This window comes from Acomys minous (assembly GCF_964271855.1).
Source record: "Acomys minous genome assembly, chromosome: 16".
NCBI lineage: Eukaryota > Metazoa > Chordata > Mammalia > Rodentia > Muridae > Acomys > Acomys minous.
The window spans coordinates 84,627,795-84,643,979 of record NC_140498.1 but is presented as its reverse complement, the minus strand read 5'-3'; the positions used below and the strand labels follow the sequence as shown (position 1 = coordinate 84,643,979).

The 16,185-nt window shown below is 46.7% G+C and overlaps 1 protein-coding gene across 4 annotated transcripts in view; it reads right to left on the bottom strand.

Moving 5' to 3' along the window:
- Positions 1-16,185, bottom strand: part of MPHOSPH9 (M-phase phosphoprotein 9) — a 72,303-nt gene that overhangs the window by 47,031 nt on the left and 9,087 nt on the right. For all 4 annotated transcript variants that reach the window (XR_014775457.1, XM_084762018.1, XM_084762016.1 and 1 more), the window contains exons 4-8: positions 12,618-12,707; positions 11,908-12,431; positions 10,827-10,953; positions 4,049-4,142; positions 1,324-1,427 (exon numbers count right to left, since the gene is read on the bottom strand). Coding sequence is in view for 3 of the 4 variants with exons in the window: in XM_084762018.1 (XP_084618144.1) it covers positions 1,324-1,427; positions 4,049-4,142; positions 10,827-10,953; positions 11,908-12,431; positions 12,618-12,707 (939 nt within the window). In the remaining variant the exon portion in view is untranslated. The remainder of the gene's footprint in view (positions 1-1,323; positions 1,428-4,048; positions 4,143-10,826; positions 10,954-11,907; positions 12,432-12,617; positions 12,708-16,185) is intronic.

Genomic DNA, 16,185 nt, shown 5'->3' with positions numbered 1-16,185 from the left:
CTCACTCTGTAGACCAGGCTGGCCTTGAACTCACAGAGATCTGCCAGTCTCAGTTTCCCAAGTGCTGGGATCAAAGGCATGCGCCACCACCATCCAGCCCAATGAAGTTTTGAAAGGACAGAAATCACTAACAGGTCTAGGAGAAAAGGCAAGGAAAGAATTTGCCAATAACCCACTACACACACACACACACACACACACACACACACACACACACACACACACACACGAGAGAGAGAGAGAGAGAGAGAGAGAGAGAGAGAGAGAGAGAGAGAGAATAACAGTAGGCACAGAAGCATTTCATTTAAAAAAATCACAGCATTTTTACTTGTTAGATGGTTCTGTCTATGTCTGTGTGTGTTCACATGCCAGTGCCTATCCATGTGAAGGCTACAGACAACCACTTGCTCCATACACCTGTATTTCTGAGACAGACTCTCTCACTGGCCTGGAACGTGTCCACTAGTGTAGACAGACCATCCAGCCGAAGAGACTGCCTGCTCCACCTCCCCAGAGCTGCAGCAAGAGGCGTGTGCCACCACTCAAGGCCTTTCACAAACAGCCTCTGCGAATGAGCGCAGGTGATGTGGCTGCAAGACAAACGCTGCCCTGACTGAGCTCCCGCAGCCTGTATTTTTGTTTCTTTGTTTTGTTTTCTTGAGCTAGGGTCTCATTATGTCGCCCAAGCTGGCCTCCACCTCACAGTAATCTACCTGCCTCAGCATACTTAGTGCTAATACCTAGCTTACTTCCATTTTGAAGTAACCTTTTTAAGATTATATAGGAAATGAGAGGAGATATAATTTGAAAGTGAGCCTGACACCCAAGCCTATGCTTCGCTCAGCGTTCCAGAAGTTGAAACAAGGGGCTGGAAAGATGGCCTAGCAGTTAAGAGCACTGACTGCTCTTCCAGAGGACCCAGGTTCAAATCTCAGCACCCACATGGCAGTTCACAACTGTCTGTAACTCCAAGATCTGGCGCTCACAGACATACATGCAGGCAAAACATCAATGCTTACAAAACAAAAGTAAATCAATTAAAAAAAAAAACTATTCAAAGCCGGGCATGGTGGTGCACACCTTTAATCCCAGCACTCAGGAGGCAGAGGCAGGTGGATCGCTGTGAGTTTGAGGCCAGCCTGGTCTACAAAGTAAGTCCAGGACAGCCAAGGCTACAGAGAGAAACCCTGTCTCGGAAAACCAAAAAAACAAAACAAAACAAAAAACCTATTCAGAAATTGAAACAATACAAAGTCTATGATGGCAAAGTTATCTACAATCGGAACACACAAGCACCCGGGCGCGCATGGGCACCTGCATTACCTGGCTCAGCGGCCTCTCTGGGGGGGATGATACAAACGTATTCTCCAAAGTGTCAGGTAAAGAGTGATACATGTCCTTCTCCTCCAGCTTCCAGTAAGTCAGCCCTGATGTGCACACACAGAGAACAGAAAGGAGTGAGGAAGGTTCTAGACAAGTCAGTCAGTCACAGGTCAATGAGAGGCTTTGTGGATGAAACTCTTGCTACCACATCTGATGGCCTGAGTTCTATCCCGGGAACTCACATGATGGGAGGGGAGAACCGACTCCCACACGCTGCCCTCTGACCTCCACACACACCATGGTCCACCCTTGTCATCTTCCCTCCAAAATAAATAAGTAAACACAGTAGGCAGCTGGGTGGTGGTGTGGGGGCGGCAGCACGCACACCTGTAATCCCAGCACTAAGGAGGCAAAGACAAGAGGATCTCTGTGAGTTCAAGGCCAGCCGGGTCTACAAAGTAAGTCCAGGACAGCCAAGGCTACATGGAGAAACCCTGTTTTGAAAAAACTAAAATAAAATCTGGATATAATGACATCATCTGTAATCCCAGCACTTAGTAGGCAGAGGCAAGAGGGTCACCTGGTCTACACAGTGAGTTCTAGGACAGCCAGGAGTACGTAGTGAGGCTGTCTCAATAAAAGAAAAAATGCAGACAGCTCCTAACAAACAACGCCCTAGGCTGACCTCTGGCCTCAACAGCTTATATTCCCACACATGCGTGTACATACATGTATCCATGTACACACACACACACACACACACACACACACACACACACACACGTAAGGCTGGGATGTAGATGAGCTGGGAGAGTGCTTGCCTAGCACGCACGAAGCCCTGAGTTCCCGTATCAGTTCCCGAAGGCAGGCATGCTGGCACACTGCTGTAATCCCAGCACTTGGGAAGGTAGTGGCAGGAGGAGCAGGATTTCCGGTCCTCATCAGGTAAATAGCAAATAGCCCATTCATTTACTCATACATGCTATAGGAGACAGTTCCTTCAGTTATTATTTATGGGGATTTTTTAAGACAGCTTTTTTTTTTTTGGTCTGTGTACTCCCGGCTGTCCTGAACTCACTCTGTAAACAAAGCTGTCCTTGAACTCAGAGATCCACCTGCTTCTGCGTCCCAACTGCTGGGATTAACAGTATCTGCCTAGGGCTGGAGAGATGGCTCAGAGGTTAAGAGCACTGAGTGCTCCTCCAAAGGTCCTGAGTTCAATTCCTAGCAACCACATGGTGGCTCACAAGCATCTAAAATGTGATCTGATGCACTCTTCTGACTGCAGGTGTACATGCAGGCAGAGCATTGTATACATAACAATACTGGTTGTAGATTTGGTTCATAAGGTCGGTGTCTTAGCATCGCCAGGTCCCAGCATCGCCGGGTCCCTCCTAGAGCTGCACCTCTGTCCCAGTCTCTGGCTTTGCTACTTCAGGGAGGGTTCTGGGAGAACTATTTTCAAAGGATGGCAAGGCCTGTCTCACTGAGAGGCTAACAGCTAGGAGTTTCTCCCATCAGGAGGAAACATCTAAGTAGAGGGGGCAGCTGAGGCAGTCTTCCGATGAGCTGCTGCCAAACATCAGCAGACTCTCAGCACAGGAGGAGATCAGCTCCATGCTGCTGGGCCTTGTGGGACTCCGTAAAGGTGCTGGCTGCTGCCGGGCAGTGGTGGCCTTTAATCCCAGCACTTGGGAAGCAGAGGCAGGCAGATTTCTGTGAGTTCAAGGCCAGCCTGGTCTACAAAGCAAATTCAGGACTGTCAGGGCTACACAGAGAAACCCTGTCTTAATTTAATAAATAAATAAATAAATAAATAAATAAATAAAAGACCCTGGCTGCTATTCTGAGTGGAGTTGTCCCAGGCACAGAACAGCACTCTGGCTACAGTGTTGCTGACACACTAAAGGCTGAGGGCAGGATGGCAGCAGGGAGGCAGCAGGAGCCACAGCAGGAGCCACAGCAGGTGGCTGGAGTCCAGTTGCTGTTAAAACAGAGCTAACTCAAATGGATGGGTGGACTGCCGTGTGGGGAACGGTGCTAAAACCGGGAGTCAGCACCTAAAGCCAGGAAGACAGCATAGCCAGCCATGGCTTGCGGACAGATTAAACTCGCAGAGCCCTTGTGGAGCAACGGGAAAGCGCTGCAGACAGTTATGCAGCTGTCTGGAAGCACTGCGGCCGCGCCGCTCCGCCCACCCTTGTGGCACCTGTAACAACCCATGGCCAGGGGAGGAGAGGCGCACACGGCTCTCAGAGAAGCCAGACACTGCTCAAGCTTCTCACCACACAGCAGGAAACGCAGGCCAGCTGGCGGTAAAACAAACTCTAAGTTCAAGGGGTTGTAGAGAAGGCTTGGTGGCTAAGAGCACTTGCTGTTCTTCCTGAAGACACGGGTTCAAGTCCCAGCACCCACATGGTGGCTCACACATTTGTAATTCCAGTTCCAGGGGGATCCAACACTTTCTTCTGGTCTGCCAGGGCACCAGGCACAGGCACGGTGCACAGTCACACGTGTAAGCAAAACTCTCCTATGTACATAAACTAAAAGAAAGGGCAATTTTTTTTTTCTTTTACATTTGCATTCAGGTCATAGCACATGGGAGGCAGAAGCAGAAAGCTCTCTGAAAGTTTGAGGCCAGACCAGTCCACAAGGTGAGTTCCAAGCCAGCCAGGGTTACACAGTGAGACCTGTCTCCCAAAAAAATTTAAAAATAATTCCATACCTGTCCCCGTATCTGACATCAAAGAACTTGGGCTTTCTGTTGGTTTGTTGAGGTAAAAGGCACGAGGATGTGCGGCTTCGGCAGCAAGGGCAGGCTGCAAGAGAAGAAAGAGCACAGTTGGGGGCAGCTAAATGCACTGGGCACACCCCGCTGAGCCAGGCTGCAGAGGGCACCGTGGAGGATGGCCAGGCAGTGCAGTGCAGTGCAGCTCCTCCTTCCCCAGTCATCTCATCAAGGGTTTTGATTTTTTGTTTGGTTTGGTGGTAGTTGGGGGCGGGAAATTGTTTTCTGTTTTGTTTTGGTACCTGTGAAGCTAGAGGGTTCTTAGAAGGAGCTAGAAAGCCAAAGACAGGCGTAATATATGAGTTGGGAGCCAAACTGTATTTACAGTTTGTTATCAATTTCCAGCATGAATTTGAGACATCTGGAATTAGTCACTAGGTTAAAAAAAAAAAATGGGGCTGGAGAGATGGCCAAGAGGTTAAGAGCATGGACTGTTCCTCCAGAGGTCATGAGTTCAATTCCCAGCAACTATACGGTGGCTCTCAACCATCTGTAATGTGAGCTAATGCCATCTTCTGTCGTGCAGGAGTACATGCAGGCAGAGCACTGTATATATAATAAATAAATAAATCTTTTTTAAAAAATGAACCTAATAACCTGTTTATATCATCACATCTTTAGGAAATCAAATGACTCAAAACCACAGCTTGATAGTATGAACTGCAAATAATAAATTACCTTTGGGTTGTTTGTGGACAACATAATCCCGGGGCCATGGGCACACTAGGCAGAATGCTCCACCCAGGCCTTCTTTTGTTTCTTTGAGACAGGCTCTGGCTCTGTAGGCCAGGATGACCTAAAACTCATCATCTTTGCCAGGCGTGGTGGTACACACCTTTAATCCCAGCACTCGGGAGGCAGAGGTAGGCGGTTCTTCGTGAGTTCGAGGCCAGCCTGGTCTACACGGCAAGTCCAGGACAGCCAAGACTACACTGAGAAACCCTGTCTCAAAAAACCAAAAAACCAAAAACCAAAAACAAAAAGCCACCTCATCACCTTCCTGCATTCTGGATAACTCTTCTGCGTGTGCGTTGGTACTGAAGACCAAGCCCAAATCGGCCATGCCAGAAAAGCATGTTGCCATACAAGCTACGCCCCTAGCCCTGATTCTGGGTTTTGATTTTTATCATCATATATACGGGTATTTTGCCTGCATGTGTGCTTGTGTAGCACTCATGTGCTTGGTGCACACGTAGACCAGAAGGTGGTGTCAGGTCACCTGGGACCAGTATTACAGATGGTTGTGAGCCACCATATGGGAGCTGGGAATTGAACCCGGGTCCTCTGGAAGAGCAGCCAATGCTCTTAAGCATGGAGATACCTCTCCAGCCCCAACCCTTGGTTGTTGTTTGTTTTGAGACAGAGTCTTGCTCTGCAGTCCAGGCTGGCTTTGGTTCCTGAGCATCCTGCCCTCCTCCCTCAGGGCTAGGACTGCAGGTGGATACTGTCAGGCTCTCAGCCTTCACATCACAAACAAGTGCATGCTAGTCCCACAAAGGTTAAAGGTGCCCACTGTCCCTTCTGAGTAAAAAACAAAGCAGTGCTGAAGAGGTAGCCCAGAGGTCGAGGGTTTAAGAGCATGTACTCCTTTTGCAAAGGACCCTCGCTCAGTTCGCAGCCCTCACTCACATCGGACTGCTAACAGGGGTCCAGCTGGAGGGGATCCAATGCCATCTTCTGGCCTCTGTAGGTGCCTGCAGGTATTTCCACACACACATACACAGACACACACACAGACACAAATCTGAGTGCTGGGATTAAAGGCATGTGCCACCACTGCCCGGCTTCCACTGCCCTCTTCCAGGTGCTCCTCCTCTTCCATCCTCCAGAAATAAGAATTCCTGGGCAGCCCTTTATTAGAGGGAACAGGCTACTCATGAGCCTGCGCATAGGGTACCACTCCACCTCTTTCTATCAAGACATAAACTCCTCAGTCACCATCTGTTCCTTAGAACTCCTGACTGTCCCAATCTGGCAGTGTCTATGGAAGATCAATCAAATACTCCCAACAGCCTGGTCTACAAAGCAAGTCCAGGACAGCCAGGACTACATGAGAAACCCTGTCTCGGGGGGAAAAATTTAGACCTCACCCTGCTCTGAAGTCCAAGCCTTGAGTAAGGCAGGAGCAAACACACCACGCACTAACACCCTGCCATACACAACTGCTGGCTGCAACCTTCTGAGTAAACAATACCTATCACCCCTAAAAGGACAGCCACTGAAGAAAAGGGCCACTTGAGAGTAAAAGCACGATTCAGCAAAGGCCTTCTAAACATAAGTCCTCTTAGGCAAAGATGCTGGCCTGAGCCCAACACAAGGACTCGCTGATGAGGAGCGCAGTCTAAAGGCCAATCTGAGAAACCCAAGTCCTTCAGCCCATTGAGAAGGAAACAAAAGACCACAGAAACAAAGAACAACTTTAGCCACACAATACACAAAGTCAAGATGGACTTCAAAGTAACTATTTCCCAGAATAAACCAGCACTGTGCAGGAGCAGCAGCTCATCAGAGGGCAATTCTGATAACAGTCCCCTTTGTGGAACAAAACTGAAAGCACTTGGGCAGACAGAGGCTCAGTAAACAGTTTCCAACTTCTGTGAACCCAGAATCCTCCAACAAAGAAATGTATCAGGCAGGCAAGTCCCACGTCACCAGCCAGAATCACCTCAAAATCACCTACAGTTCATTGACACCACAGAACCTTGATTTCCTCAAATGATTTAATGCCAAGTATATCTGCCATGAGGAAAAATTAACCCAGGAGATGATAGTGGAAATCACCCCTTTGAGGTTGGAGAAATGGCTCAGCGCTTAAGAGCACTGCTCTTCTGAAGGAGCCAGGTTCAATTCCCAGCACCCACCTGGCAGCTCATAACTGTCTGTAACTTCAAGATCTGACATCCTCAGACAGAGGATACACGCAGGCAAAACACAAATGTACATAAAATTAAAAAAATAAATATTAAAAAAGAAAAAATAAACCACTCTTTGGATTCACCCCCCTCCTTTGGCTGCCCTGCTGGGGTGCAGGGTAGATCAGCGGCAAGGGGCATGGTCAGCTGTGCGAGGGTGGTGGCTGCTGGCCTGACTGACGAGGACACACTACACAACCAACCCACCCAGGGACCTCTTAGAGACCCCCAAACGGGTATCCATGAATATAAATCTCCTTCACAGGCAAACCCACTGGCTAGCAGTCACAACACCTAGCACCAGCAGCCAGAATGAGTACACTTCTAAATCACAGGTGACTCCAACGTGCAGCAAAGTTTAGGAACTGTGAGGCAATATAAAATAGTAGTCACAACCTGAGACTCTACCAGGAGTAAACCCCAAAAACCCTTGGGGTTAAGACTACTGTCTGCGTGGCAGTAGATATGCACTCAGCATGTCCACACATAGAAAGGAGGATGGGCATGGTGCGGGGCTATGTCCCCATGTAACCCTAGAACTCAGAAGGCAGAGGCAGGAGAATTACAAGTTGGAAGGCAGCCTTATCTGTTTAAGGAGACCCTGTCTTTGGGAAGTGAAGAATGAGATGGCATTTAAGTGTTAAGTTTTACAAAACAAAAGAAACTGGGAGCTGGGTGTGGTGGCGCACACCTTTAATCCCAGCACTGGGAGGCAGAGGCAGGCGGATCACTGTGAGTTTGAGGCCAGCCTGGTCTACAAAGCGAGTCCAGGACAGCCAAGGCTACACAGAGAAACCCTGTCTCAAAAAAACAAAAACAAAAAAAAAAAAAAAAAAAGAAAGAAAGAAAGAAAGAAAGAAACTGGGGCTGGAGAGATGACGCTCAGGGGCTAAGAGCACTGGCTGCTCTTCCAGAAGTCCTGAGTTCAATTCCCAGCAACCACACGGTGGCTCACAACCATCTATAAGGAGATGTGGTGCCCTCTTCTGGCCTGCAGTTGTACATGCAGACTCAACACTGTATACAGGTGGCCGGAGAGATGGCTCAGTGGTTAGGATCGCTATCTGTTCTTCCAGAGGTCCTGAGTTCAATTCTCAGCAACCACATGGTGGCTCACAACCATCTGTAATAGAATCTGAATCCCTCTTCTAGTTTGCATGAGACAGAACACTCATATATGTAAAATAAATAAATCTTTAAAAAAAATTGTATACAGAATAAATAAATCTTAAAAACAAAAAACAAAAAAATAAAAAACAGAAAAAACTATTAAGTAGACAAACATTCTCCCTTTATGCCAAACAACTACAAAGAAAATAGCAATTTTCTACGCCAATCTCCAAATAGTCTCAGACTATTGTTTTAAAAAATGATATCCCACTACTGTTGGCAAAGTAGTTCAAAATAAGAGACCCACCCACAGCACTAACGGCCTCTCCAGGCTACAACGACAGCAAGAGCAATGGCAGGCTTCCGTGGCCTCACAAGCACACGCAGTTCACAGAGCTTCATTCATCTTCACCTCTGTCCTCTCAGCACCAACCTGGAGAGGCCCTGACCTTAGCACTAGAAACCCACACAGTGCAAGCTGAGCGTGTGCTGAACCCCTGTAATCTGCACACCTGAGCCTCTGAGGCAGGAGGATTAGCACGAGTTCAACACTACCTGGGCCACAATGTTAGAGTCTGACTCAAAAAAAAAAGGGGGGGGGGTGACACTACAAAAAGAGAAATAGGTAATTCCTTTAAAAGTCTGAGCATATGCAGGCATGGTGGCACACACCTTTAATCCCAGAACTCAAAAGCAGAGATAGGCGGATCGCTGTGATCTCTAAGCCAGCCTGGTCTACATAGTAAATTCCAGCCAGCCAGGGCTATGTAGAGACCCTGCCTCAAAAACTAAAATGAAATAAAAATTTCAAAGGGCTGAGAGAAAGGACAGTGAGATGCTCGAGGGTACAGGTGCTCACTGGCTCTCCTGACAGCCTGCGTTCAATCTCCAGCTCCTGGCTCTCAAATGTCCACTGTCTTCTACATGCAAACGTAGTGTGCACACCCATAACTGATATACACAAATAAATAAACAGCAAGTAAATAGGTAAAGAACAATTTAAGGGGATGGAGAGATGGCTTAGAGGTTAAGAACACTAGCTGTTCTTCTAAAGCTGAGTTCAATTCCCAGCAACCACATGGTGACTCACAACCACCTATAGTGAGATCTTCTGGTGTGCAGGTATACATGCAGCTAAAACACTATATACAGAATAAATAAATAAATCTTTGGCCAGGCGTGGTGGCCCACACCTTTAATCCCATCACTTGGGAGGCAGAGGCAGGTAGACCTCTGTGAGTTCAAGGCCAGCTTGGTCTACAAAAGAGTCCAGGGCCACCAAGATAACACAACCCTGTCTCAAAAAAAAAAAAAAAAGAAAAGAAAAGAAAGAAAAAAAAAAGCCAAACAATTTAAAGCCAGGCATCATAGCACACTCCTTGGATCCCAGCACTTGAGTTCAAGGCCATCCTGCTCTACAAAGCGAGTTCAGTGAAGCCAGGGCTATTACACAGAAAAACCCTGTCCGTCCCCAAAAAGAAAAATTTAAAGACCGAGAAACTCTTTTTTTGTTTTGGTTTGTTTGTTTTTTTTTTTCAAGACAGGGTTTCTCTGTGTAGCCTTGGGTGTCCTATTACTCAAACTCACAGTGATCTGCCTGCCTCTGCCTCCCCAGTACTGAGATTAAAGGCATGCGCCACCACCACCACACTACTGAGAAACTCTTACAACTTTTTAATTCAATTTTTGCCGTAGATTAAAGGCATATTCAGAGTGACCAGGACACAGCCCATTTTTTAAAAAAGATTTATTTATTATTATGTATACAGTACTCAGCCTGCAGGCCTCATTAGAGATCACACTATAGATGATGGCACAGGCCATTTTTAAAGGAACTGACCTTCTCAGCCTGCACAAAGACCTGACCTAGGAACCTCCATGAATGACACTAAGCAGTGCTATCCCATTACAGTGTAGGCCATGACAGCCATAAACATATACCAGAACTTTGTGATCCATGACCCTTTAATGAATTGAGTTGCTGGGTGAGCAAAAAGTTCCACATGGAGCATAAACATTTAACCTTGCAGAGCACGGTGGAGAGCTACGGCGATCCCTGCCATCAGGAGGCTGGGAGGCCGAAGAGGAGGCAGCCCAGGCTATAGGGCAAGCCCAGCCACAAGGAAGAAAAGCCTATTACTACTTTACAATTCAAATTGTAGAATCAGAATTGTACAAACTTCAGAAATTTTAAGAAAGGTACTTCAAGTGCTCAGCACATACAGTACTACCTGCTGCAGGGTGCTAGTAACATACACTCTTTGAAGCTGTGCTTTAAAGTGCTGGGAGCAGACCTCGGGGCTCATGGCAGCTCACAAACACCGGTGACTCCACAGAATCTGATGCCCTCTTCTGGCCTCCCGGGGCGTTGCACGCATGTGGTGCACTAACACGCACGCAAGCAAACACATGAAATTAAGTAAGTCTTTTTAAAAAAGAGATTCAGCCGGGCGTGGTGGCGCACGCCTTTAATCCCAGCACTCAGGAGGCAGAGGCAGGGGGATCCCTGTGAGTTCGAGGCCAGCCTGGTCTACAAAGCGAGTCCAGGACAGCCAAGGCTACACAGAGAGATGTTGTCTCAAAAATAAATAAATAAATAAATAGATTCATAAATAAACAAACGAACACAACCACACCAATCCCAGTGTAACCATGAGGAGACATGACATGCGTGAAGAGCCCATATCACCTACTGTTTCAGTTGCAGGCTTCCGGTTTGGCTCGCTCCCTGGCTTGGGTCTTGAGCAGCCGTCTTCTGAATGTGCGTGCTTCAGCTGGTTCTGCTTCAGCTTTTGTGCCCATGATGTTATAGACTTAGTACTTAAAAAGAGAAATACAATTACTTTCTTTTCTTTTTCTTTCTTTTTTTTTTTTTTTTTTTTGGTTTCTCGAGACAGGGTTTTCTGTGTAGCCTTGACTGTGTGACTTGAACTCACAGATATCCACCTGCCTCTGCCGCCTTCCTGAGTGCTAGGATTAAAGGTGTGCGCCTCCTTATGTATATGGCTATTTTACCTGCATGGTATATATGTGTACCACATATGCATAGTGCCCGAGGGGCCCAAGTGGAGGTGCTGTACAACTGGAACTGCAATACAGTCATTAGCTGCCATGTGGGTGCTGGAACAGAACCCAGGTCCTCCACAAGAGCAGCCGGAGCGCTTAACTGCCCAGCCCTCTCTCCAGCCCCACATTCCACAGTCTTAAAGCACTGCACACGCGAAGAGTCGGGAGTCATTCGTACACAGGGCTTGTTTACTTCAGTTCTCCACATGCACCACGTAAGAGTCAGACTTAAATGGTAAAACTTTTTTGTGTCAGGGCTGGAGAGATGGCTCAGAGGTTAAGAGCGCTGGCTGCTCATCCAGAGGTCCTGAGTTCAATTCCCAGCAACCACATGGTGGCTCACAACCATCTGTGAGATCTGGTGCCCTCTTGTGGCCTGCGGCAGATCACCGTAAATATAATAAAGTAAATCTTTTAGTTTTTCAAGACAGGGTTTCTCTGTGTTATCTTAGTTGTTCTGGATTTGCTGTGTAGACTAGGCTGGCCTCCAACTCACAGCAATCTACCTGTCTCTGCCTTCTAAATGCTGGGACTGATCAAAGGCACGCGCCACCACGCCCGGCTAAAAAAATCTTTAAAAAACCTGATTTGTGTCCAAATATATCTCATTCTCCTGTGGACCAAATAAAAAAGAACATTATCTACCATATTCTAAATGTCATTAATAAATGCGTAAACCCTTCAAATGAGAGAGGAGTTTTGACTTACCTATTTGCTTTTCCACTGTATACTTCAGAAATCTTGTTTTCACCAAGAAAATTATGTTCAAATTCACCAGGAAAAGTGGAGACGTCTTCCTTTAGAGATGCACAAAGCTCTTCAGGGGTCTGTGCAAAAAAGTTTATGGCTGCTGCGCCACCTGCAGGGGCATGTGCCTGCACCCCAGGGACTGTGTGCTGCCCCTGGGAAGCCACCTCGGGCTCAATGGGTGCCGTGGGCTCCTTAGCCTTGTGAGTGTTCATCTCCAGGATGCAGAAGGTGCCGTAGCCACTACTCATTGAGCTGCTGTCCACATTGCAGTCTGGGTGGGACGTGGACACGTCTAGCTGTGTCTCGGGCTCCTTAGACTCTGGGTAACTGATGAAAGATTCATTTCTCTCGCTGTTTTCAGAAAAGCAGCCCATTTGGCTTTCTGAGGACACCTGTTGGCTCACAGAACTGCTGCTGCAGGAAGGCCAGGAAGCATTGCTCATCTGCAGCTTCACTAACCTCCTTATTTCCTCCTGTATTCTCTGAAAACAGAAAGGGTTAAAAACAAATACATTAAACTTTTTTTTTTAATGTTAAGGCCATGTTTCAATATATGCTATTACTCTGAGTGTGATGTCTTGTCTTCATAAGCAAAATTAATGAATGCATAAGCTGTTTTTGTCTGCAAATCTCACTGATAAAAAGCATCAATGTTCAGGGCAACTCACCTGGATCTGCCTGTGGAACTGCTCCTGCTGGGTGACAATCTGCTCCTGGCACTGCCGCTCAACCACACCGAACAGCTGCAACCACCTGGCCTAAGAAATTATAAAGAATCTTCACTGAATGTAATTTTAACCTAAGACATCATAAGAAAAATGCTCTAGTAAGAAACACGCCCCCCTTCTTAGTCTGATTTTTTTAAGACAGGGCCTCATCTGTAGCCCAGGCTGACCTGAAACTCATTATGTAGCCCAGGCTGGGCTCAATCTCACAGTAATCCTCCAGCCTCCCAAATTCTGGGATTACAGGTACCAAACCTAGCAAAAACATTCTTCTTTTAGTGAAAAATTTATAGGCCAATTTATATAGTTCAAAATAAACATGTAGTGCAATACTACAAAAGCAGACATTTGTTTGGTTTTTCAAGAGTTTCTTTGTGTAGCCTTCCTGTCCTGGGCTCACTTTGTAGACCAGGCTGGCCTCGAACTCACAGAGATCCACCTGCCTCTGCCTCCCCAGTGCTGGAATTAAAGGCGTGCGCCACTACTGCCTGGCTACAAAAGCAGAGGTTAAAGAATCTGGGTTTTTTGTTGTTGTTGTTTTGGTTTGGTTTAGTTTGGTTTCTTTGGTTTTTCGAGACAGGGTTTCTCTGTATCCTTGGCTATCCTGGACTTGCTTTGCAGACTAGGCTGGCCTCGAACTCACAGAGATCCACCTGCCTCTGCTTCCCAAGTGCTGGGATTAAAGGCGTGCGCCACCACCACCCGGCTAAGAATCTGTTTTAATGTAACTGCAGGCTAGGTAAATCTGAGGCTGTCTTATTTTTCAAATGGAATCTTAAATTGTCTTCTATTGTTACCTGGTACTACGGAGGCCAGAAAAAGCATCAGCTCCCATGGAAGTGGAGTTACAGGTAATGAGCACCATGTGGGTTATAATGAAGCACTGATCCTCTGGAAAGCAGCCTACGCTCTTAGCCACTGAGCCATCTTTCCAGCACTGCTGTTTTTCAGAATTTATTTTATAGACAGGTGTGGTAGCCCATGCCTTTAATCCTAGCACTTGGGAGGCAGAGGCAGGTGGATCACTGTGAATTCGAGGCCAGCCTGGTCTACGAAGGGAGTCCAGGACAGCCAAAGCTACACAAAGAAACCTTGTCTCAAAAAAAAAAAAAAAAAAAAAGAAAGAAAGAAAGAAAGAAAGAAAAGGAATTTATATTACACACACACAGAGACACCCCAAGGTGAACATATGAAGGTTGGAGGACAACTTGTAGAAAATTCTTTCCTTCCAACGTGGTACCCAGAGGGTGAACTCAGGTCATCAGGCCTGGAGGCCAGCATCCTTACCTGCTGAGCTATCTCACCAGTCCTTTTATTTCTGATTACTAAAGTATTAGATAGTACAATAGTACATACCTATAGTCCCAGGACTCAGCAAGCTGAGGCTGAAGGATCTTGAAACTGACTAGGGCTGTACATGGAGAGAAAAGACCTGATAGCTGTACTTTGTCTGTGCATGTGTGTATGTGTACACATATGTGTGCATTCATGCATACATACACATATATAAAAACCAGACAAAGGTGAACCTCAAGTGTCCTTCCTCAGGAGATACCCATTTTGTTGTTTTGCTTTTGGTTTTTCTCTCTTTCTTTCTTTCTATTTTTTAAATAATAAATTATTTATTATATATACAATTTTCTCCCTGCATGTGTGCCTGTCCGCCAGAAGAGGGCACCAGATCTCATTATAGATGGTTATGAGCCACCACGTGGTTGCTGGGAAATGAACTCAGGACTTTTGGAAGAGCAGCCAGCGCTCTTAACCTCTGAGCCATCTCTCCAGCCCCCTGCTTTTGTTTTTTCAAGACAGTGTTTTTCTTTGTAGCTCCGGCTGTCCTGGAACTTGTTCTGTAGACCCGGCTGGCCTCCAATTCTTAATTCCACCTGCTTCTGCCTCCCTGGTACTGGGACTGAAGGTGTGTGCCACCACCACCCAGCAGCCCACCTTGTTTTCTGAGACAGGGTGTCCCACTAGGACCTGAGACTTGCCAACTATGCAAGGCTAGCTAGCCCAGGAGTCCCAGTTCTGGCTCTAGAGCATTAGGACTACAAGAACCACAACCTTACCCAACTTTTTATGTGGGTGCTAGGGATCAAAGTGAGGTACCTATGCTTCTGCGGCAAGCACTTTATTAACCAGCTACCTCCAGCCTCTAGATTTGTCCTCAGTTCCTCATCCCTTCCCCTTATAAACGCTAATGATCTCTGTAAGTACTGAAATGTACCCAGAAGAATCTCACATCCTAAAACAGAAATAAAATAGTTTCATGCTCACTGAAGCGTTCCAAGCCCTGCAGAGCTCCAAGTGCAAAGAATAGAAAGCTGATTCTCTGGAGCCCCGCGGGACTGAATTCTACTGCACTTCAGAGTCCACATTAGGTCGTGATTCCCCCAAGAGAGGTGAGCACTTCCCTAAGGAGACACATAGCGAGACAGGGCACACACTCTCCAAAAGGACGAATCCATCTTAAGTCTGGTTACCTGGCTGAGCAGCAGGGGGCACAATGTGCAGCGAAGGGACACACAGTATCAACGGGAGCCATGCTGAAAACCAGCTCTGCTGTGGAAAACCTTCAGCCTCTCTGCCCTACGGCTGCCTTGTGTGGCCTGGCTGCCCATCTGACGCCTCCTCCCCACAGCCTGCTTGCCGTCCACCAGCGCTTCCTTAGTCTTAGGGCATGCAAGACTGCCTTCCATCTCCCAGCTTTGGAAGCGCACTGCCCTCGACCTGGAACTCTCGCTCTCCCCGTTCCTCACACGGCCACTGCCCTCCCAACCCCCAATCCCAGACTACCTCCTTCTCCCACTATCCCAGCATTTCTTTCTTGCCTTGTGTCCATTTTATAGTAAAAAACTAATTCGGGCAGTTTTGTGCATACCGCCCCAAACAAATTTACATGTTTCAGAAATGAACCTAGTCACTAGCTCAGAAAAGACATTACTCTACATCTCAGTCATCAGGGCACGGATAATAAATTCCCTCTCATAGCTGCTACCTTCAGTGAGTATATAAACTGTAGAAACGCCAGAGAACATCACAGACATACTATCAACATGGATGTGGCTCTTAGATACTATAGTCAAATTCTGTGCTATACCCAACTTCCATCTCCTTTATCACAGTTAGGTAGGGGTGTGTGTGTGTGTGTGTGTGTGTGTGTGTGTGTGTGTGTGTGTGTGTGTGTGTACACGCGCAAGTACGTGTTTGTACATATGTGTCCAAGCACACCAGCAGGTATGCATCACTGCAGACTGACATTAGGCCAAGGTGAATAATAAACAAGTATTCTACTACCTATACTAATGGTTTTTGTTTTTCTGTTGTTGTTGGTGGTGGTTTTTTGTTTTGTTTTTGTTTTTTTTAACACAGTTTCACTGTGTAGTCCTGGCACTTGCTAGACCAGGGTAGCTTTGATTTAAAGGCATGTGCCAACACCTATACTAATTTTTTTAACCTATGCTAATTCTTAAAAGTTAAAATAGATTATTTTATCTGTAAATTTCACTTC